The 24,758-nt window shown below is 38.5% G+C and overlaps 1 protein-coding gene across 1 annotated transcript; it reads right to left on the bottom strand.

Annotated features, from left to right (window-relative positions):
- Positions 1-1,382: 1,382 nt before the first annotated feature.
- LOC128855254 (uncharacterized) lies at positions 1,383-24,418 on the bottom strand. The gene is made up of 3 exons (XM_054089987.1): positions 23,437-24,418; positions 4,096-4,701; positions 1,383-4,025 (listed from the first exon to the last, which is right to left on the bottom strand). Exons 1-3 carry the CDS (start codon positions 23,660-23,662, stop codon positions 1,804-1,806), a joined length of 3,054 nt encoding a protein of 1,017 aa, XP_053945962.1. The 5' UTR covers positions 23,663-24,418; the 3' UTR covers positions 1,383-1,803.
- Positions 24,419-24,758: the final 340 nt, after the last annotated feature.

Here is a 24,758-nt window from a genome sequence, read left to right as displayed (position 1 = left end):
CGTTGCTTCACTTGTTCCCTATCGATCTGGCTGGCAAAGCGATTGCAGCGAAAGCAGCGACACGCATGAATGCTATATCGAAATGGAATAAGTATCTTGGCCATTCGGCCATACTGAACAGGAACACTGTTATCTCTTCTGACACAGACTATCATGTAAGTCTTCCATCACCACCCTTGCTATTCTCCTGTTCACTCCCAACTAGGGAAGAATGGAAGACAAATCTAACCGAAATCAATGGCCCTCTGACTATATATACAGATGGTTCAAAACAAGACGGCAAAGTGGGATTTGGAATCTTTTCCAATTCCCCTCACATCAATCTATCATTTAGATTACCCGACTACTGTAGCGTATTCCAAGCGGAAGTATGCGCTATCTGGTATGCTGCGAAAACTCTCTTAGAAAATAGAATATCACTAGAGGATATCCGCTTTTTCACCGACAGTCAAGCGGCCGTTCGAGCACTCAGCTCCTCTTATACCCACTCAGATGTGGTTCGATCCTGTCTCTTATCTCTTAACGAGATAAGTGTTCAGAATTCTGTCCAAGTTATCTGGATACCGGGTCACAGTGGATTCGAAGGTAACTGCAAAGCTGATGAGCTCGCAAGAGCCGGAGCTGCGCAATCAAATGTTAGTAACTTACCCACAATCCACATTCCGCTCTCAACATGTAAATTGCTCATTGATCGAGAATTTCACATCATTGCTGATCGGAGGTGGAGAGTGGAAACTACTTGCGTTACGACCAGACAAATCTGGCCATCCTACAATCTGAAACAGACGAAAACCCTTATAAGTCTTTCGAAACACGAACTAAGGCATATAATATCTCTTATCACCGGCCACTGCCTGTTGGGCACTCACGCACGTCGGCTCGGGGTTCCTCAGAACGACCTGTGCAGATACTGCGAGGACGAAGATGAAGAAGTATCGAGTAGACATTTGCTGTGCAGTTGTCCCGGTCTAGCCAGAAGTCGCCTCGCTCTTCTTGGCTCTCCAACAATTGACAATCTTTCAGTACTCTCGAGCCTGAAAATCGAATCTCTCATCAAATTCTCGAAACGAATTAATATCTTTGACCAAAATCCACAATAAAAATCTCGGTTAGGTGGGGAAATCATGTAACATAATGAGCTCTAGGGCAACACAACGGACCCAACTTGCGGTCTATGTGGCACTCCGATGCGGGGTCACCCTTAAACCAACCAACCAACCAAGATTGACTAATAAAGTTTTCATATTATTATTTAATACTTAATGCAAGTAAGCTTATGTATGCACTGATTATTTGCATGAGTTCTCGAATTACGCAGAAGATTTTGAAAATTTGGCAAAATCGATTTACGCATTTATTCGGCTTTAAGTCAGTTCCAACAGTTTACAATACTTTTTCGCTTCTTTGTTATATTTTCGTGATCGATTAGTTAACTTTTCGTAAATTAAAACAATGAAAATTACTAAATGCAAAAAATCCAATGGAGAAAAGGTGTCAAAAATATGGCAACATAATCGTGAATAATACAAACTACATAAATACAAAATAATATTCCTACTAAAAATTTAAATTACAGTCTGTTTTTCGATTTCATACCAACTAAATAAACTAAGCACTTGCACCGATGCGCCAAATACCAGCGTATACATATGTATGTATGTATGTAAATACAAGTGACTATGTGTGCATATACGCGTACATACTACATACTAGTATGTTTTTAGTTATCGATAATCTCAGTATCAATTTATTTACAATGTGTGCAGCAGCCTAACGCTAAATGTACTACTTGAAATTACTCTCCTACAAACACTCCTCCATTTCCTCGCATGGCACAGTTACGATCGATGATTTTGGCAATTCGATTTCTAGCAACTTCGTGCATGTGCCAGCTTCCTCATCCTCCTCATCGAGATTATCTTTGCCACAACGTTGCTCTTGCATCTCAATATCCAATGTGCCATGCTGCCGTTGGAATGAGATGAGGAATGCGGTCACTGAGACGAGAAGAAACATTAATGCAATGCTGGAGCAAATCACAATGATTAGACCGGAGCGACTGAGTAGTGAGGCGGATGTTGCTTCAGTAACGCTACGTGAGGGCAACGGCTTACCAATGCCGCTACTACTTTCTGCAGCCAAATGATCATTGAACGTCTGTCCGGCGTCATGGGGTGGGAAAGTTTCAAATAGCGTTGCTGCCATTGTATCGTCCATACGTGTCAGCAGCATTGAGTGATGTGTCTGTGTGTTAATGGAGCGTGAACCTTTCGTTGAGGCGGTGATATCACCCTGTGCGGCGCTTACACCCACCAAAATGGGCACTATGTCTAGACCATCGGTATTTTTGCTTGCATCTTCATATGATTCGAATTCCCTTTGCGTGGTTGCTTGTGCCTCAGTTGTACTGACAGCTGTTTCATGAGATTCGATGTTTGGTGTGTGTGTTGTGCCAATAAGTGTAATGTGCATTCGTTCGACTTGCTCTGTAGTTTCGATACTCTGCTTGTCTATGCTATTGTCCTCTGCTTCTTGCGTAATGACTGGCTCTTCTGTTGGCGTTGTTTGGCTGGTGCTTGCAATATCTTGAGTTGCGCTTGTTTTCTCCGAGTAGTGTTGAAGCTCATTGCTTAGCCTTATGAAATATTGATTTTCATTAAGAGCGTCTTCTTTTTCCTCAAATGATGAATCTAATTCATTGGTGGTTAAATCCGTATCTATATTGGCATCATCATTTTTCTCCTCTTCTTGCTCGCTTCGTTCGTTGTGGTTTGCGTCAGTTTGATTGATTTCTGTCTCAGCACTAATTTGTTCATTTCTTTCATCACTACGATCCTCTATGTTCTCTGTTGGCTCAGAAATTTTCACATCGGCGCTCGCTTCTAAGTCCTGTGTTGTTTCTTTTATGGCAACATCATTTTGTATGTTTTGCACTTTCTCTACGCTTTCTTTTTCTACCAAAGGTTCCAATGTCGTTTCGGTGGTTTCTAACTCATCATGCCCGTCTTTTGGTATTGATGTTTCCTTCACTAAGCTTGTGTTGATTGTTGTTACCTCCACAACTTCGGTTAGTGCGATCGGCGAATCAATTTTTTCTTCGTCCAATTCAACGCCCTGTTTTTTGATGACAACATGCACATTCTTCAAAGTTTCGGGCTTAACCGTTGTATAAATTTCACCGCTTGCCAATGATTCAATTTCCTCTAGCCGCATAAGCTCTTCCAGTTGATCATTTTCTAATGCTGCCACAGGTTCGGTAGCCGTAAGATTTTCATTCAATACTATGGATAACGATTTGTCATCCGCTTGAACAGGAATTACTTCCGATGCATTGCCCTCAATTGGGGTTTCTTCTGACGAAGAAGCTTTTTCCTCAGTTTGCACGTCAACACTTTCATATTCTGGAGTTGAATGATCTCCTTGAGTTGTGTTTGAGTTCCCGATCACAGCGGCAGTTAGTAATGCTTCCTTATCTTCAGTAGGTATTACCTTCGTTTGATTTTGATCGATTATGGGATCGTCTTCTGAATTTACTTTGTCTTCATTTCCAACAATAGCATTTTCATGGCCTTCCTTTCCTTTCTTATCGCTGGTGTCCTGAGGCTGATTGACCTCTGCCTGCAGTCTCGGACCAGCTTCTTGAATTTCATTAGACTCGTGTGAGTAGAGTGCAGCTTCAGACATAGGGTTAGAATAAGCAGGTGCTGTGTGCTTATCTTCGCCAACTAACTCGTTGTGATTTTCATTTTTCTCTTCTTCAATATTTTGCATTTCAACGTCTGCAGTGATGTAATTTTCTGAATCGGCATTTTGTTTTAAAATTTCCGAATTTTCGTTCACACTAATATTGAGGTTTCTGGCATCTCTTTGAATGCCTACATTCAAGTTTTCTATTGATGGTCGCTCCTCTGCCTGTACGGGAAAATATATGGAAAGGTCGGTTTCCGCAGTCGAAGAATATCCAACTGAAGAGCTTTCTGTTGTAACTCGTTGATAACGAACGGTAACTGGGGTGATGGATGTAACTGGAATATTGCAATTTAAAAGTTATAGCTTAAACAAATTGAAAACATTGATAAACAGTAGTCAGCTTACATTCAGCTGGTACACCAAATGCCTCTCTGGGCTCGGTATTACCCCGTAGTTGCGCATTTTGTATGGCCGAAATCTCGTCTAACTGTTCATGCCGTTCCTCTTGATTTATAGTTTCTAGACGATGTTCGATAGCTGCATTTCCAATATCGTGTTCAAACTCAATTTCATTTTTAATTGAGTTCCGTATGGACTCCTCTAGGTCTTCAGTAAGCTGAGTTTCCGTATATTCGAATTTTGGATCAACAAACTCCGGCGTTACTCTCACCTCTGTTGCAATGCTTTCGTTGCTAACTTGAGAGATTTCATTATTGATATCTTGAGGCACATTTAACGGTAACGTTTGATTGAAGTTCTGCGTAGTAGTTGTACCGACTAAAGTCGTTTCTGCATCATTCACAATAGCGGCATCCGCATCCCCAGTATGTCCACGCTGTTCATTTTGATTCACACTAACTGTGGTTTGGACATCAGCTAAAAGTGGTGTAATAGTTGGGGTGAAATCAATTTCGTCGACTACGCCTGACGGTATAGTACTGGTGGTAACTTCAAAGCTGGTGGTTGTCTCTGCTACAGATCGCTTGACTGCGGCAGCGTCGATCAATGGCACTGTAATAAGAGCATACGAAATTTTATGTTAAAATAGTGTTTGTTAACAGAAAGCATGTAAGGAGCAGAACACTGTAAAAATGTCTGTTAAGCTCTATGTTAATGTTAGTAAGCTGTAAAATAACAGAGAATACATCGAGCTCATAGTTGTCTCTGCTACAGATCGCTTGACACGTCGATCCACGGCACTGTAGTGAATAAAGGGAAAATTGGATGTTCAAATAGTGCTTGTTAACAGAAAGCATGCCAGGGGAAGCATGTAAGTCGCAGATCACTGTAAAAATGTATGTTAAGCTGTATGTTAATGTTAGTAAGCTGTAAAACAACATGGCATACATTGAGTACATTTTTTACCATATTTTATAATTGAATGAGTTTAAAACTCCTAAGAAAATTAAATTTTATGAAGGCGCGCGCATGCATTAAGCCTTATTTTGGCATTACTTTAAAATTGGCAAAATGATTTAAAAACTTGAAGCTATACAGAATTCGAGGAAAAATATGAAGTAAAAAAGAAATTGGTAAAAACACTTTTTCCGTCATTTTTACATATTGATAAATTTTGGCTATTTATTTATTATTGTATTTTGTAATTTGAATTATTTTTTTTATAAAAATATCGTTCATACTACAACAACTACCATATGAAGCAAAGTTTTGAACTTTGTATACAATTTGTAAAAATTCGGAAAATTTTCATCAAAATTTCAAACCTTTTACTCAGAATCTTTAGGAAAATTTCAGACATACAGTTTTATAGATCATTGGATTTTGGTATAATACAAGGCAAGTTTCAATTAGATAAAAAATAACACAAATTTTTGAGAATTTTTTTCGTACACGGTCTTGTGCATTTTCTCTATTTAACGCCTACTGCAAATTTTTTTATATTGAAGAAAACACCCAACACCGTTAGCAGAAAAAATTGTCAGAAACCAACGCAATTTTTGGTTCTTCTTGTAGTATAAACTATATTTTTTTATAAAAAAATAAATTAAATTGGAAAATAAATAGTCAAAACTTATCAATACTTGGTGTACACTTGATTTTGACGCTGGCGGTATGTACTACATACATACATATGTATGTTATACCTATGCATTCGTATGCATTCATGAAGTTAGTATTCCAGAAAAACGCACTATGCAGTTCTAATACAGTTTGGCCTAAGCTCATAAGTATATAAGTACATAAACAAAGATAAAAATAGTTATAAATATTTGTGCCTAAAAGTGTACTTAGTACACATATGTATGCTCATATATTACACTCTTGTGCACATTATTCATCAACAGACAAATGCCACTGTCAACTTAAGTAAATACGAGCATTCATCAGCCACATAAATATGTGCATACATATATACGATAAGTAAAGGTAACTACATACATACATAAATATGTATGCCTGCTTTATAGGTCTAAAAATATAAAGGACTTATGAGTTGCTTCTTTTGCCTTTTAAACTGTTTACTCTATGCTTAAACAGCAGATCGTGTTGCATTGTGGGGCGATATTCCCCCATTTTCTACACTAAAAATATCATTAAAAATTTGTCGAGAGCATAAATAATAAATTACAGTCCCCTTTCAGGGGTATGTACTACTACTATGAACATAAATATCTACTTACATACGTACATATGTATGTATGTAGGCAGAATATACGAAGACTTTTTGCGCACTTTCTATTTCTTTCGCAAAACCTGGGTTGGGAACGTTACGTCATCAGTCCCTATTTCGAAGCGAACGTTCGTAAGAAAATAACATTCGCTATTAGGAATAGTAGGCAAAACAACGAACTGTTGTGTGTAGACTACAAAGGTTGGTGTGCCTCAGCATAACAGGGACTATGAGAACTACCCCAACTGCTGGCACGCAAGCGCTTTTAAATCTACCACCGCTACACTTAGCAATACAAGAGGAAAGTGCTATGCAAGCATTGTTCTTTCATATGAAAGAAAAATTTAAGCCAGGAGATCTTACTGGACACCTCAAAATCCTAAACAGTGAAAGAACATTCAGCTTGCATTAACCAGGGAATGACACAAATCTTCAACACTGAGTGAAGATACCGCAATTTTCCATGCGGAGCTTTTCGCCATAATGGAAACAGTAACAAATGTATTCAAAAGAGGGTTCGAAAAGCAGTCAATCATTCCTCAAAACCTTAAATAGCTTTTCGTTTAATTCAAATGCACTCAACAAACTGGCGACTCTTAATCAGGCCCCTCTGATTTGGGTCCAGGACCTGAGGGACACGAATGAAACGAGAAGGCAGACTTTTATGCAAAAAGAAAACACCCATTATTGGACCGACCTAATATTTCGGCTTTAACAAAAATAATATAAAACAGGAAACCAAAAAAAGGTATCCAAATAAAAACCAGGGAATCCTGAAACGGCCTTAACCTCTCCAAAAAGTTCTTAAACTTTAGTACCAACAGAGCAAAACTTGCTTTAACCCTAGATAAAAAGGTCCCTAAATTACACGGTGGAGCACTTACAGACCACTTTGCCTGCAATAAACATTTCAATGCAGTAGGACTATATACCACTAGTTTATGCAGGTTCTACTGTGACGAAGAGGAGCCCTTGGAACACTTAATCACCAATTCTGAAGCATTGGGTCACAGGAGACACAGAATCCTGGGCCTGTTCTTATTAGAGGATGTATACTTACAAATGCCCCCTCCTAAGGAGCTGGTTCGATTCCTCGCAATACTAAATAATTAAAATTAAGTACATTGGTCGCCCAATACATCAATCTGGTCACGGTGCATAACCGTACAACCATTATCATTTTTCAATGCCAAATTCAAACGAAAAAAAAATTTTGCTACATTTGTGTTATATTTGAAATAGAAGACTTTTCAAAAAACGATAATAAAAAAAAATTTCACGAAATATTTGCCTTTCGGTCATAAATTGTTCTTCTTTTAATGTTAAAAAAACTATATTACTAGCACATATGTAGTTGGAGATGCTAGTTAGAGAAGTTGAGGTTAAGCCAAGCCTGGTAAGCCTGAAAAACTCTCATCTGATACCCTATTCGACGAATGGGGTTAATAAATTAAACGCGCTTGGACCACCGCAAAGAAGTGGGGTTGAATGGAAAAAGGTAAGTATGAGCCCCGTAAGAGCTCAGCTACGAATTCATCATTTATTATTATAGACGAATATGTACATAGAAATAGAAATGTGAAATTCTTTGAGCGATTTTATTCATGGATTTGTGCTGACCTTAAAAATCGGATTAAACGGAAGATAGCAGCCAATCAAAGAAATTTCAGGGCTGCCGGCGGAGGTCCATTTTGTTACACAACATTTACAGAAGCAGAGAAGTCCAGCGGCCCCAAGTGGAGATTTACTTCGAATAGCTACACCACAACAACATCTACATATATGTAGGTATGTTGTTTAGTACATGTATATAAAAAAACGATATAAAGAAATAAGTCTGTAAGCAATGCAGAAGAGCAGCGTCAAATATTCATAAGTTAGCTTAAAAGAGACAAAAACTTTGAAAAAAATACTCTTTTAATATGATAGAGAATATTTTTGTCTTCTTTAAAGCTATCGCCCCCATGAGGAACAGCCAGACCATCAAAGTTTGTCATAAAAACCATGTGTCATTCAAAGCGGCAACATTAAACGACGGCAAAGTTAATTAAAAATCCAACTTTTATATTTTACAATTCGTTAATATCTTTTATTTATTTTTAATGAAAACTTCGCCCACACATACATATTTTCTGTTAAGAAACTATGTAATCTCCATATGACACAAAAGGCCATGAAGTCGAAGTGCAAACCTCATAATGAATCTAATCTAATGTAATCTCCATGACATTTTTATCTTATCGAGTAAATCACGAAACTGTATTCAAAAATGGTGTAAAACCGTAAAATTGTTTACTTAATCTTAAATAACCATCTCTAATGGGCTTCATGAACGAAGTAAATAATTATTAGCCCATTTATTTTTTCATCCAATTTCAAAAGATAAAGACGTTAATGTTGTTGTTGTTGTAGCAGCATAAACATTCCCCATACTTTCCACACATGTACTTATACCTACGGGGAATGCTGCTGAGGTGACAGTCCGCGGGCGAATATAAATCCGGGTCGTTCCGGTTGTGTACAACAAACTGTTATGGGAGCGATGAAAAACTGAGATTTGGCAAAGATTTATGCCGATTTGTGTTTTTGCGATGTTTTTCTAAAAATTTTAGAATACCTGGAGGCGTTCTAAACTTCCTGATTTAAAAGTAGTTAACCACAAGTGGGATATCGGCCAAAGAACAGCAGTTAATAGAATAAGATTTAAATGTTTCGTTAAAGTGCTATGATCCCAAGAGGAATGATAAAGGAATCAAAAAAAAAAAAATCTTCAGAAAATTTTTATATGCCAAAATTTGCGGAAAGTTAGATGATGAAATGAAAGCTCTTGAGAAGAGATGTAATCTGATAAGCGGGACTGATTCCTTCTTAACAAAATTTTTTTACATCAGATATTAAAAACAAAGAAACTTCCGGTCAAAAAGTCACAATTCAATATTGAACAACGCAGTAGGAACAACGGCAAAGCAGCTTCATAAAGTTAACAAGTAAGGAATAATTCGTTACATGCATAGTATCACAGGTACTGGAGTCATTTTCTTTTTAATCTTGTATATTTATTTCGCGTCTAATGCTGAAAATGCAGTAAAAGCATAATTTACGTAACTTTAGTGTTCTTCAAAGTCAAAGTTGGTTTGGAAGTCAATACACTTCTGCAATCGCTTGAACCAAATTTCAAAGCACTTTTGGCACTCAGAAATGAATACCTCCAAAACGAGTTGTTTAAAGGCTTCGACAGCTTTTTCAGAAAAATATATTTTATTTTTGATGGTCGGGAACAAAATAAAACATTAAGTGCCATAAAGGCTGTAAGGCGCATGACCCATTAATTCGATCTTTTGTGTCTCAAAAACTCTCTTCTGTGAGCCGATACCTGAGAGCTCGCATTGCCTTAGTGAAGGATGTGTCGTATTTGGCAGTTGATTTTCCTTAGTTTTCTGAAAACTTCTGACACACAAACGGTTTTTTACCACTCAGAATCGACTGCTTTAAGGTTATCCAAGTGGTACAGCTGCGATAGTCTGGTCTTAGACTGTCCGAAAAAACAGGGCATCATTTGTTTTGAGGTGCTTCTCCGCGAACCAGTTTTGTTGTATCCTATTAAGCTCGTTTTGGAACACCCATATTTTCTTCAATACTTCGTTACACCAACCAACACCAGTCCTTTTTTGAGCAGTTTTCAAATTATATAGCATTCTACGAGAACAAATCTTCCTGATAACTCATTCATGCAATATGATCAAGATGCCTCCATTTCGCGATATGTCACGTGACGATCTTGGGTTATCAATTGTTGCACATCATCTATTGTTTCTGGAGCAACAACCGTTTTTGGACGGTCTTCCCGAAATTCATGCAGAAATGGTAGAAGGGTGCTTCAACGCAAACATTCCAAGTTAGTTGATCAATGCACTACTATCTGTATATATGTATGCACTATGATATGTATGTACGAGGGCGGTACAATAAGTGCCCGTATTTGTTGACAGAGGGCGTTCCTGAGGGAAGTTGGTGTTAGACGTCAAACGACGGCAAAACGAATTCATAATGACTGATAGGTTAGTTTGGATTTTTCAGCTACGCAAGTAAAACGTGTTTCGTGATTTTCGCAAAGATGGAAAGAGTATCGTTCGGTAATTTGCTTTTTGTTTTTCCTGGGAAAAAATGCGAGGAGATAAAAGCAAACTTGGATGCTATCTATGGGGATGCTTCGCGATCTAGGACCACAGTTAGATATTGGTTCAACGAATTCAAACGTGGGCGATCATGCGTTTTTCTTGAAGAGCGACCAGGATTCCCGGCAGACATGGTTACCGAGGAAATCATTCAAAAAGTCCACGACATATTTCTCGCTGATCGACAAACGAAAGTGCGCGAAGTAACAGAGGCTGTAGATGTGTCGACCGGAACAGCAATTAATATTTTACATGATGAGTTGGCGATGAAAAAATTGTCGGCCTGATGGGTTCCGCAATTGCTTACGAACAACAACAAGCGGATGCGGCTGTTAATTTCGAAGCAGTGTTTGGAGCAATTGAAGTGAGATCCGACGGAATTTTGGCATCGAGTTATCACCGTCGATGAAACCTGGATTCATCATTACATACCAGAAACTAAGCAACAATCAAAACAATGGATTTCTTCCGGTGAATCTGCTCCAAAGAAGGCGAAGACAGTCCCATCGGCCGGAATGGTCATGGCGACGATTTTTTGGGATGGGAACGAAGTCATCCTCCTGGGATTTAGAAAAAGAAAAACGATCACTGAACAAAAATACAGTGAGGACCGCTTTCACAAAAAATTGAAGGCGGCACGGCCGCATTTGGCGAAAAGAAAGGTGCTGTTTCGCCACGATAACTCACCCGATCCAGTTCCCGGCGACATTTTCTTGTTCCCTTGCACGAAGGAAAAAATTAGTTCAAACGAGGAAATCATCGCCAAGACAGAGGCGTATTTTGGAATTTTGGAGAGTTCGACAAATCCTATTTTTTGGAGGAGTTAAAAAATGGTCGGAGCGTTGGTCAAAGTGTATCTTTCTTATTATTATTATTTGGGCAAAAACAATTTTTTTTTTTAAAAAATGGTGTCTTCATTTCAAACACGGGTACTTGTTGAGCCCCCCTCGTATGTATGTATAATTTAATTTAAAATAGTTTTTTTGGGGGAAGACGAAACTTAAAAATTTATTTGTATATTACTCGTTCATTATTATTATTAGGCTACTGCGCACTGCGACCAAATGAGATCTGTTTTGCAAAGCCTGCTGAGGTACCCGACATCTTATAGGTTTTAAACATTTTAGCAGATTCTGGCACATTTGTTCCTCCATAATTTATATGCATACACGGCAATGCCACCGAGGAGGTGTAGCTGTTTTCTGCCCAGCGCAGGGGAAAGAATGTGATTTGAATTGTCAGTGTCCATTTTCCCCATGTTGGTCTCAGAGAGGCCAATTTTGTTTTATTGGTATCTCATGCTTCAGTGGCCTATAAAGTAGCCAGTTCATTACTCGTTCCTAGTAAATATTCCATAAATATTATTACTTTCCCATGAATATAATTTTATTAACTTATCGCTACGTTTCTCCCACTGTGGCGCGATACAATGAACCCGAAGTCCGATGCATGTTTCATTTGTTATCACCAGTGATAATAAGGCTTACATAAACACACACACACATTCAAAGATCGATATTTACATAACTGGATCAGAAGTCAACAACTTATTCATATGTGCATACATACGAGTACATATGTATGTTCTAAACCACAACAGCATAAGCGCCTTGACGACGGCCACGGTGTACAAAAGAAATTAGGCTGGTAGGTAGCAACTCGTAAACAGCTGGCGGTGCTGTAACAACAGCAATATTAGCATTTGTCAAAAAAAAAATATACAGCAAACATAATCAGTTTCAGTACCACTTTGAGCTACACATATACATATGTATGTATGTAAATTCGTTTAAGCATAATTTATTATGCATTTCCAATATCTTAAATTATCACACAATAAAAGTGGGAACGGCGAACGACAGATTGCGCAGCAGCAGCCTAAGATGCCAATGGAACAACAAGTAAATGCATGCCCACGAATATGTATGTGTGTGTTTATGTACATATGTAGGTATGCTTCGTTTTGTAGATACATTCATAGATATTTAGATTTGTGTGCTCGACATGCTCCCATGGGGCACCTTCTGACGCTGTGCCGATGTCAATGGTTTATGGTTGAAATAAGCGTGGCGTGTCAAGAATTTTCAAAATGTCGAAATTAAAAATGCAAGTACTGGCATGCCATCATGCTTCTATGCAGGCACACATATTTTTCAACGCTTGGAGAAAGAAGAAAGACAACATTTGAATGAATCAATATGCGGAACAGACCGTCTGTTATCCCAATAAACATTTTGGTTTGAGATCAAATGAAGCGAAGTTGAGAACTAAGACATTTCTCAAATCATCACAGTTTATTCAAAATATCACCTTAATTTCTGAATCACAACATTCTCAACATTTGGTAATTCTCAACCTGAGAAAAAGCTAGTTTCCCGTTTTATCTGAAATGCGATTTTATAATTGTTCTTTGTTAGTGCAGTTCTACCTATGAAATGAGCGATTCAGTGCTTCGAAAACCTTGATACAGCCCTATTATATTAAGTTGGCGGCGATTTTCGTACATTTTCAGAACTAATCTCTCTTTGTTAATCTAAGTAACTCTCTAAATCAAGTAACAAAAATAACATATTCTTATTCTAGTGGCGTCATTACTCCTAAAAAATTATTTAAATATTCACAAAATAAATTTGTATTAATATAAGCAAGTCCATGAATCGACATAAAAAGACATAGTGATAATTTGTGGAACATAAGATTACAGGGTTGGGCACAAGAAGTGTAACCAACTTCAGACCGCTCGCGCACCTGAAGCACGGACATCAGTTCTCTGGCTAAATGAGCGTCCAGAGTATTGTTTTCAAGCGTGTGCAAGCATTTTGCCGAGAGTAAACGCGAAAAAAGAAAATCAGTAATAGATTTCAAACGTAATAGTGTGATTGCATTCTATTTGGCTGGAAAATCACAACCAGCAATTGTTCGCGAACTCGAGCACCTTAAAGTAAATAAAGTTTTTGTTTATGGCACCATTACTCGTTACAGTGACGCTGGTAGCATCGCGAAATGTCATGGAGGTGGTCGTCAAAAGACCGCAACGACACGTGAAATGGTTCAAAAAGTGAAGAAGCGACTTGAGCGAAATCCCCGACGAAGTGCCCATCAAATGGCGAAAGGAGTGAAAATATGTGACCGTAGCATCCGCCGCATACTGAAAAATGATCTCAAAGTCAAGCCTTACAAGATCCAAAAGGCGCATGATCTCACACCAAAGCAACAACAAGTCAGAGTTGAGAGAACGAAGGAGTTGCTTCACTTGGCCGAAATTGGTAAATTTTCGAACATTGTATTTTCTGACGAGAAAATGTTTCAAATTTAGCAATTCGTAAACTCCCAAAACGATAGGGTTTATTTGACCGACCGTTCATACGAGAATTTGAGTCAACGATTGGCCACCAGGAGGCAGCACCCGCCACAGCTAATGGTTTGGGCCACTGTAACCGCAGATGGGCGCTCTCCAATCGTATCGGGAATACAATATCGGGAAAGTATTCTGGAGGTTGCTTTGAAGAAGTGGCTAAAACCAAGAATGGCTAAAAAACAACGTTCCGAACTTCATAACGTCTACACATACAATGGCTCTCAAATTCGAATCGAGACGCGAGTCCGATGGATTATTCTCTTTAGACCATTTTGGTGAGCAAGATCCGAACTAAAATATGCACCAGACTCGAGGCGCTGAATAAAGCCTTTGTCCGCGAGTGGGCCAAAATACCTGCAAGTCACATTCGGGCGGATAGCGATTCGTTTCTGCACCGTTCAAGGTCATAGTCAAGGGAAAAGGTGGTCATATCGAGCAAAAGTAAATTGATTCGTAATTTTATATTGTTTCAACACATTTATTACTTTGAATAAAAGTAATTTTCCAAAATAAATTTATGGCCGAGTGCCGGACCCTGTAGAATAAAAAGGACATAAATAAATGAAAATGAAAAAATTGGACTCAACATAATAAATCGTAATGCTATAAATGAAGAGATGAGAAGTTAATTAAACCCGTTTTAAAATTCAGTCATTACTCGTATAATAAAAGTGCAATTCACATTAAACAAAATTCGTTCGCTGTTTTTTGTCTGTTCCATTCAGTTATGAGTTACAGGATGTTAGGAATGGACGTCAACAAATAGACGATTCGGTACATTTTACAGTTTTCTTTTGATAAAGGCGAAAATCCAAGCCATGCCGCTGAAATTGTGAATGGTGGTTATGGTGCCGATATTGTAACAGCTATTTACGTGCAATTTTGGTTTCGTCGATGCCGTTCAGGCATTTTTGATGTTTAACAAAATGTGGGTAATGTCGTAAATATCGATAAAATCACAGAAATAATCGAAGTTAATCGGAATGTTAGTCGCCTTAACATCGACCAGGAGCTAAAGATCGACCATAAAATAATTTTAAACCATTTGGGCAACAATTTTACGCGAAAATAATGGATTTCTTCTTCCCTAAACTAATATTTGACTGACTCTCATTTTACTTGCACTCTAACTTATTTACTGCCGATTTCCTTCCGCTTACTTACTGCACAACTTCCATTTACGCTGATATCACGACAACCTTGTCATTTAATGTGCTAGCCAATGATATTAAAAATAATCTCTAAGACGCTTTTGAGTCTGCAATAAAATATTTTAAAAATTGGAAAATCCTTGTAAACACCTCAAAAATACCAACCATCTATTACATAAGTAGAAGTTCCAAAAGCAATTTTCACCTCAACGAAGTCGCATATGCAACGGTGACATACAAAGATTAAAATTGCTCGGCTATTTTATAGTTTTCATTTTTGCTCTCGCCTGAAGCTATGTGTGTTTTGTTACTACTAGTAGCTCGGAGCAAGAGTCAAACAAAATTTTAAGTGCTATCTGTAATTGGAGTAGTAGCAAAGAACATGGAATCGGCCAAAGCGCTACTTGTGATATTATTCATATGTCTTCCAGCTACCGCTACTGCTCTCGCTCCGCTACTACTCCCATTGCTGCTATTTAGGCCTGTTCGTTTTTGTATGCATTTTTTTCGGAGGTTTTTACAGGGCTAATATAACCGACAAATTATGTAGTGAAGGTTGTAGGTATGATTGAATACAACGCTCCGGCCAACTCTTTGCTACTACTCCAACTACAGAGAGCACTTAAAAGTTTTTTGACCTTTGCTCCGAGCAGTAACGTACATAGCTTGAAATGGAGCAAAACATTTGATCGCTCATTTTGAGGTACCTGCTCTACTAGTCATCTTCAGAGCAGTAGCGAGGAGAGCAATTTATTCGTTGATATTGTTGCTACGCAGTAGTTAATGCATAGACTGCACACTGATGGCATACTTGAATGGGAACAAAGGTTAAATACCTTGGAATTATCCTTGGCCACAAAGAATTGGCATGTCTCGCAGTTCAAAAGAGAGGAATCACTTCTACTTTGTTGAATGTGCCTTAGTAAATACATGAAATTTCATGAGCTCAGGGAATATCATATCATTGCGAAATGTGCGGATTTGACTTACAAATTGCAAGTTCACACGTATTTAACTCATATGAATTAATTCGTTCGCACTTAGTTCGGGTACAGGATGGCTTGAATTTGATATGAGTTTTAAAAAGATTTTGCCGCTAAGAGTAGGGGAAAAAGAAATTGTCAACCAACATGAACACAATCAGACGCCTAGTGTAGAGAGAGAGCCTTGTTTTAATCGATGAACTGGAAGAAGGAACAGAAAAACACGACTGATTCTCGTGAATGTAAGTAAGAATTTTGATTTAAAATTAAGACTTTAACATTTTTTTTCACTCGTTAATTTATTTTGTTAATAAGAATATTTCTAAACTAAGTTCTTTGAAACAATCCTTATAAAAAAGAAAAATGCTATTCTTTAATATAAATGATTGGCTGTTTATTTCAATATAAAGAGGAAGGTATGCCTTTAATAGTGAAAAAAAGGCAAATGACCACCACGACCACGCTTACAGGGCAATATCCTTTTCATGAAATTTTCCATAACCGAATTACAAAGTGCCTGCCCTATGTCCTCGATAGCCTCACGAATTCCATCTTTGAGGTTTTGAATCGACCCTGGGCTGTTGGCGTAGACCTTTTCTTTCACGTGGCCCCAAAGAAAAAAGTCAGAAGATGTTAAATCATAAGACCTCGGTGGCCAATTGTGTTCACCTCTTCCTGAGATAACACGGTACGGAAACTTTTCCCGTAAAAGATCAATGGTTTCGTTGCTTGTGTGGCAGATCAATACCATCCAATTCCGGCCATAAAAAATCGTTAAATTTTGTTTCATAAATGTAACTTTCCACTTTAAAATAAATAATTGCAATAAAAACTCGATTCGATAAATATAATATATTATTTAAATATGCAACTTTTATCTAAAGGTATTGTCATGTATTGCATTTTGCTAGACTAAAACGCACATAGAAAACTTTTCTAAGACATGCTCTTTCTTCTTTAAGACTTACGTTCGATGATAGAGGAGCTATTCTGTCTTGATCGTGCGTTTGAAGCATCGTAGACAGATGAATTGATTGCTCTGCTCTCTTAGTTTCTTCTCAGACTCATGGTAACTCTCGCTTCTAAGAGGGTTGATAATCTTATGCTCCAATAGTTATTTTACGTAAGGTTTTTATAATTATATATTTGAATTTTTTTCACATTCATTGAGTTTTTATGTTCAGTAACTTAACAAATAAGTAAATAAAATGGGAATATTTTTCCCAAAATCGCAAATGTTAACTCGCTTGGTTATAATTTATTCACATTATCGAGCGTACACTGTACTTCACTTTAAACCTAGCTACAAATTTTACAAGACACCTCAACTAACCTTGAAATGTGTACATATATATTTATGTATGTATCTGTATAGCGCGTAAATTCTTTTTAAGATGAGGTCGGCTACTCCCACTATATGTGGTCTTGATGTTGTTCCACAAGTGGAGGAACCTACAGTTTTCTGCCGCCTACACTCAGAGGTTTGCCGTTGCTTGTTAACACAGGGTTTTGAACCCCCGAAAATAGTAACGCACAAACCCATTCGCAGCCGCAGTATACTACGACATACTTGTACATATTTATTTTGATAAACGAGTTTTACAAACATGATAAAGGGAGATGTAGTGTAGAATAGATAGAGAGGCTAATCGGCGGCCGCCGTAGCCGAATGGGTTGGTGCGTGACTACCATTCGGAGTTCAAAGAGAACGTAGGCTCGAATCTCGGTGAAACACCAAAATAAAGAAAAAGTGTTTTTCTAATAGCGGTCGCCCCTCGACAGGCAATGCCAAACCTCCGAGTGTATTTCTGTCATGAAAAAGCTCCTCATAAAAAATATCTGCCGTTCGGAATCGGCTTAAAACTGTAGGTCCCTCCATTTGTGGAACAACATCAAGACGCACGCCACAAATAGGAGGAAGAGCTCGGCCAAACACCCAGAAAGGGTGTACGCGCCAATTATATATATAATATATAATCGAGGAAATATCCGGAAAATTTTTCCATCGCTTCGACCAAATTGAGGTTAACACTCGATCTTAAAGATGCCAAAGATACTTGGAATCACATTCCCAAGACAGTTGATTCTACGTCACCGAAAGACCCAGATTTATATTCGGCTAATAACTTGTCACCCCAGCAGCATTTCCTGTACATGTAAGGCGCTCGAAGAATTCTCGGGTAAGGGGTAAAAATCTTTTGAAAAATGTCTAAAATTGTAAGTTTCTTCAAAGCCCTTTTCACATACTCTTGCGGTGATTTTCAAGAATTTTGAATGACCGTACCTTTGCTCATATAACTACTATGGTATGCCTTCTTTATTAATCCACCGTTGGGCATCCAGTTCTACTTTGGACGTGAATTTAACATGTTTCTACAATATTATAGCTAACGACTGGAGCTTCTAAGTAGCTTCCTAAAATTTAGTTTTCTATCGATTTATGGATATAGTCTTTTAAAAAGGATTCTCGAACAGGACGAAAAAAGACCCGGGGGGGCAGCAGAAGGTTTTAAAACATGTGTTTATCGGAGGGTAACAACATATATATTTTGAAGACTTACTTATACTGTTGTGTAGAATGAGTAAAACAAAACCCATTAGACTTCAAACTGAAATTCTCACGTTAGCTCAGTCGAATGCATCGATTATAACTTTCTGGCCGATTTTGATTCTTAGTACAGCTTTGCTAGCCCTGAAATTCTACTTCAGATAGAAAAATTTTATTTTTGCAATTGTTTTGAATACCTAACGCCATATAATCAGGTAATATATATGAGCAGAGAGAATTATAAATTTCTTAAAGTTTAAGGAAATACTCTTTTGCTGTTTGTTGGGGTACCGCGGCACACAAGAGCCGCAATGCATCGAAATAGCCAAGAATGCAAGCTGTAAGTCATGAAATGTGGGATTAGTGACAAGTTCGTTTTTATTTTCGGAAAATGTGATTGAAATGTTTTAGATGATTTTCCCCCACACTAAGCCAACAAATCGGAAAATTGGCTGGCCAACGCAGTTTTGCTTGGCGCGATTAGATATGGAGATGTGAAAGAGAAGCAGCCTGCAAAGAACGGATTATGTGCAGTAGCTGGCGATAAGCTTTTCCCACGCTTCCATTTGCTTTATTCTTTACCATAGTTATCAATTTCATTGCTTTTGTTTTTTTTTTCTTTTTCTTAATACCACTTATCTATATGTTTTATGACCCCAACTACCGCTAATGGAGGGCATATGGAGTTTCATTCTTATGTACTTATAGATATGTAAAGTGTAAAAAGATTATGTGTATACATATATACATATATGTTATATGCAATATGTGTGCACATTTCTTAGCTTTTACACTGTGGCATTCTTATCGGCTCACTCAGCTGTCATTCATTTATTTTCTGTCTATGTACGAGTATTTACTACACTTATCATCATTAATTTTTACTGCTTGATTTCTGTAGTATGCGCATAAAATAAATTGAAGACCAATAATTCTCATGAACTGCAAGACAGTTTGTGCCACTGAGTATTATAAAGAACTTAACGATAACTTCACAACTTCCTTGAATAGGCCTTCCTGTCCCTTTTTCCGCGGCATCATAAAACTCGACTTTCTTATTTATGCATTTCCCATTATCTACGCCGTGACTGCATAATTTCTTATAAACAAAAAATTATGATCATGAAATAAAAGAAGCAAAGTGACGAATACCGCTTGCGTATTTGTTTTCCAGCAATATGACCCATTGGAAATACACTTTTGCTTACATGTGCGTATGTATGTGTGCAAGGCGGAAGATCTGGCTAGGTGTATGCGTTGTTGTGCGTGAACTTTGCTTGCATTTACTTCCTATATTTTCTTCAAATTTGAACCGGCGAAAAAGTAATTAAATTTTTATGTTCCGCAGGCATCTTGCACATCGATTTCCACAATTCATGCAGCACGTGGCCACGCATTATATGACCGTGTCATTTTGCCGCATAATGCCCATATGATAGACGCCTCAAATAGTGATAATAAGAAAAAAAAACCAATTTATAAAAAAAAAATACGAACAACAAATCAATATTCATAAGGAAAAGATTAAAATTATGGCTGCGTGTTAAAGTGGCGTAGGAATTTGTTAACAGTTAATGAACTAGATGGGGATGCCATCAATTTGGACTTTGCCCAAATATGGAATGCGTGCATGAAAATTTCTTATAAGTACCTACTATACTTATAACCACCCTACATTTCCCTCTACACATACATACATGTGTACATGTAATAGTAAAGCCGTTAAGAACGTCTGTGCCAACGTAAATTGAAAACCTTTGGTGATGCTTATCCCAATGAACTACAAAATAGTTTCCCCGTTAGTCACGCTTTGCTAACATTAATTTTATTGAAGCTGCATAGCTCTTTTGTCGATCTCATCATAAAAACTCCTTGCTTATGCAATTATCTCTTTTTCCACTTTGCTTGAGCAAGCGGAGGGAGGATAAGTTGTTGTTGTTGTAGCAGTAATACCAGCCCTATCAGTGTAGCGTATATCATCGTCTTCGTCTAACTCATCTAAAGGTAGGCCCAGAATACATGCTAGTTCGACAGGTTGGGTCCAGAGGGAGAGAGGTGTTATATGAGTGGGTTTTGAGGGGCACGTGAAAAGGCGATTAGTGTCGTGCGCAGTGCCTTCACATGCAGGACATGCGTATGGTATGTTGGGATCAATTCTGGATAAGTAGGAGTTTAACCTGCTACAATATCCAGAACGTAATTGTGACAGTGTTACGCGGGTCTCTCTGCAGTAGGTGATGGTTGGACTCCGATCACGGCATTCGGTGGTCGGGAGCTTAAGAAGGTGGTGATGTCAGATGTCAATGAATGTCGTTTGATGTCTGTCTAAACTCTGTCTGGTCCAGTAGATGTCTGTTCGTTTTGTCCTGGATCTTGTCGGCGCAATTGAGGAGGTGTCTCCTGACGTGCCTGGGAGGCGGCTCTGGCTCAAGCAGGTGTCTGCAAGGGTAGTGGGTAGTACGAGCCTGGTTAGTTTGTGTTGAATTTATATAAATCAGCTCGGTTTTCATAGAATGTCTTTTAAAATTTACCCAACTTTTTCCTCGAATGCGTTATTCCTAAAAGCATTTTTTCCTCAGCAGCCAAGATTAGCCATTTTGAGTGCTAGTTGCTAGTTTTGGTTTCGAGAACGGTAGCAATATTTTAAGTTTTCCTCATACGAGTTAATCCCCAGTTGGCCCAACAATTGGAAGCAAAATTAAGGCCTCTCAGATTGGGTTTTATAGCCGGTCAAGTTGCTACTCGTAATTCATTGGATATGATGTTCCCTGACAAGAATCGCTTTTGCATTGCCAGTTATGTGTGTTAACAAATAACATTTTGACATCTGGGCATCGGAAGCCCGGAACATCTAAATACTTATGCACCTGCAGAGTTACAATTTTGTGCAGGTTGTAAGAATCATTACATCACAAGGATCAATCACATCTGCAGGAAAAATCCGCCACACAGTCGAACTGAATCGATTCCTACTTCTTTAGAATCGATGACGTCGGCGTTGACGTTGTGCAGCAACACTTTGGGCTATAGTAGCGATATTTAAAACAGAGCATCCATTTTTTGGTCGCCAGTCTTTCTTCTATCCTCGACATATCCAGTTTCTTAAAGTTTTTCACCAACTTTTAAATTGTCGACTTATTCGGATGCTTATTTGCACCAAAAAAATTACGAACGATTCGTTCTTTTGTTCTTAAAGATCGACCATTTTCATAATAAATTTCAATAATTTTTACGCGTTGTTCTGTCGAACAAAGCACCACATCTGTCTGAAAACAAATGAAAAGATACCATCTGGGAATTATTTACTACTACTACTACTACATCTAGATGTCACTTTTATATACCCTTTCAAATACCCTTTATAAGAGCCTCGATCAGGTAGTCATATCGACACAATGGTAAATTGCTCCTGAAAAAAAATTGTTCTGTTTTCTGAGATCAGCGTTGCATAATAAACTAATTGAAATCAACCTCGACTTGCTCTATAAATGTATTGCAAGTTGCGCCGTCTTGTTGGAACTGAATGTCGTCAATGTTTAGCTGATTAATTTTTGGAGACAAAAATTCCATCAGCACGGCAAGTTAGCGCTCACCATTCACCGTAACGGCTACCAATCATTTCGATAGAACACATTTTGCTATTCTCAGCTGTCGAACCAGAGTTATCGGAATCGATCCCATGCAGCTAAAAAAACACCCGATATAAGCTCGAGATATATCAAAGCTGGATTAGTGCTAATACCTGTGAAATTGCTAGGCAAACATGGCCAAGGCTAAATCTACGTGTGTGCAAGAATATTATAAAATTGAGTAGACTTCAAATTAGGACCTTAGTAGGGGCCATCACAAGACATTGCCTCTTAGGAAATCATGCAAGGAGATTAGGCGTTTACATGTATGATTTCTGACGTAGCCGCAGAAATGAGGAGGAGTTGGAAACAATTCAACACCTTTTTTGCACATGCCCGGGTCTAGCCAGAAGCAGGAATCGATATTTAAGATCCTACTTCTTAATAAATATAAGTAGATAATCTATACACTTTAGGTATCAACAACCTCTTACGCTTTGTCAAAAGCTCGAAATGGTTCAAAATGGAAAGGGAAAAGTAGCCCAGGCCCTGCGGCTCAGAACGGACACTTTTCGTGGTCTTTAGTGGCATCGCTGTCCCTATGTGCTATGCGGCTGCCAAGCCTAACCTAACCTAAGCCCGAGGCTGAATAAACTAGCATACCATAAAGCATACTAGATATCTTCGAAAATAGCTAGATGAACTTGATGATCTAGCACAGCGGAACAGTGTTCTTATGTAAATGCCCATTTATGCTTATAACTTCTAGCATCCCAAAACTTTCAGATCACAAGAATATAGCAGTGCTAATAAATATACCTTTCATTTTAATGACAGGTATAAAAATAGCGATAAATAATGGCAACGTAGAAAATCAAGATGAAAAACCGAACGATTCTTATTTAAGTGACAGCATCCAAATCGAACTGCTGCGCCATCAGAGAAAATCAGTTATTAGCGAACCGGCAAGTGATTATTCTCATTCCTTCAAAATTTGCAACAAGTGTACGGGAGGGACGGAAGGAACTAAAAACAAATCGAAGTAAGTGGCCCACGCGAAGTTGTTACTCCGAGTGGATAAGTGAAAGAGAAGCAAGGAAAACGGCAGCTGTTGGCAGTGTAGGCCAATTGAGATGAATTTGCAAGTGGAAGCATTACTCCTGGCACAACCATGTTGCGTTGTTGTTGTTGTTATTATTATGGTTATACCCGTCCATGCTGACGCTGCTAATGCCCATAGCTATTTTATTGGTTCGAGTGTGTTCTCGTTACTACTTTGTGCTTGTTGCTTTTGCTACATATTTTGCTGAAAGAGATGATGACTACTTACTTGCTAACATCAGGATGGTCAGTGTGATGAACAGTGGCACAGCTTCGCGATTGCTGCTGCCGATGACGGTGCTATTCCGATAACAGGTTAACCTGTTGCAACGTCTTTGTTTCGGGCAGCTGCATTTGCCGTTGCTGCCATTCATGTCTGCGCTGTCGTAGTTGCTACAATCGTCAGTGCATTGTTGCCGTACAACTTCACGGCGCACTTGTTGCCACCATGACATGTTACCGTCGATGTTTGTGTTGCTCTTGTTGTGGCAGCTGAATTTCTTGTTTGCTTTCTGTTTTATCTTTGTTGTTTTTGCTGCGGTTATTACTGGCGGTAGTTGATTGTATTTTGTGTTTTGACAGCGCCCCTTAGTCAATAAAGTCTTGTTTCTTTTCAGCCACACGAAATAATTTAACGCGTTCGATCGTCAAGCAAAAGAAGTATCAATGAGTGAAGATGAAACTGTGACCGGTGCAAATAAAGAAAAACGTAATTGGTTAGGTTAAATGTTGAATACGCGATCGGTATGAGAAACGGATCAATGGCTGGCCAGACTCGAGGCCAGTAAAATTTCACAAGTGTCTTTAAGCAAATAAAACCGCAATTGAGTTCAGCTGACGATTACTTTTACTAATCACTCTTAATGCATTCGTTGTTGGTATAACCGGTGCTTTTTAAATGAACCAACGCAGTTGGTTTGCGATCGCTTCGGCACGTTTTTAATCGAACTACACAATTTCCTCGAAAGTGAAAGACTCCATTACACATAAGGCATTCCTACCATATGTGGCGACTACAAAAACACCTTGGACATGCCAACTTTACGCACTTTATTTCAATCAAATCGATTCTAGCAAATTTTTTTTTTATAGTTTTTGTTGCTTTCCGTTGTGTCTTCTTTTACTGAGTTATTGGCTAAATAACTGACAGAGATTTTGCCTCAACAAAAACTCGAACCGTTCGCACCCAATACACGTGAAGAACTGAAACCGAAACTGATTTTGAGAACTCAAATCCACTTTTCCCCAACATTGAGAACCAATACATACATACACACTCACACTCAACAACGTCGGCTAACATAAAACTCATCAGCAGTAACAACAGCATACTCGTCTTCCCGCCATTCCTCAGCAATCTTCAGGCGGAGACCGGTCATATGCATTGTATACGTACGTCTATGCATATGTATTTGCTGGCCTTGTCTTCTCTGTTTTTTTTTGTCCTCGATCTCCAACGATCGCTGTCGCCGCCACCGCTTATGCCCAAGTCGGCATTGCGGGTAGCCAGCGTCGTGCGCCGTGTGCTGTGAGCTGTGCGAGTATCGTTTG

This window comes from Anastrepha ludens, chromosome 2 (assembly GCF_028408465.1).
Source record: "Anastrepha ludens isolate Willacy chromosome 2, idAnaLude1.1, whole genome shotgun sequence".
NCBI classification, from domain to species: Eukaryota; Metazoa; Arthropoda; class Insecta; order Diptera; family Tephritidae; genus Anastrepha; species Anastrepha ludens.
Note: the sequence above shows the minus strand (reverse complement) of the source record. Positions and strands in the feature narration are given on the sequence as shown.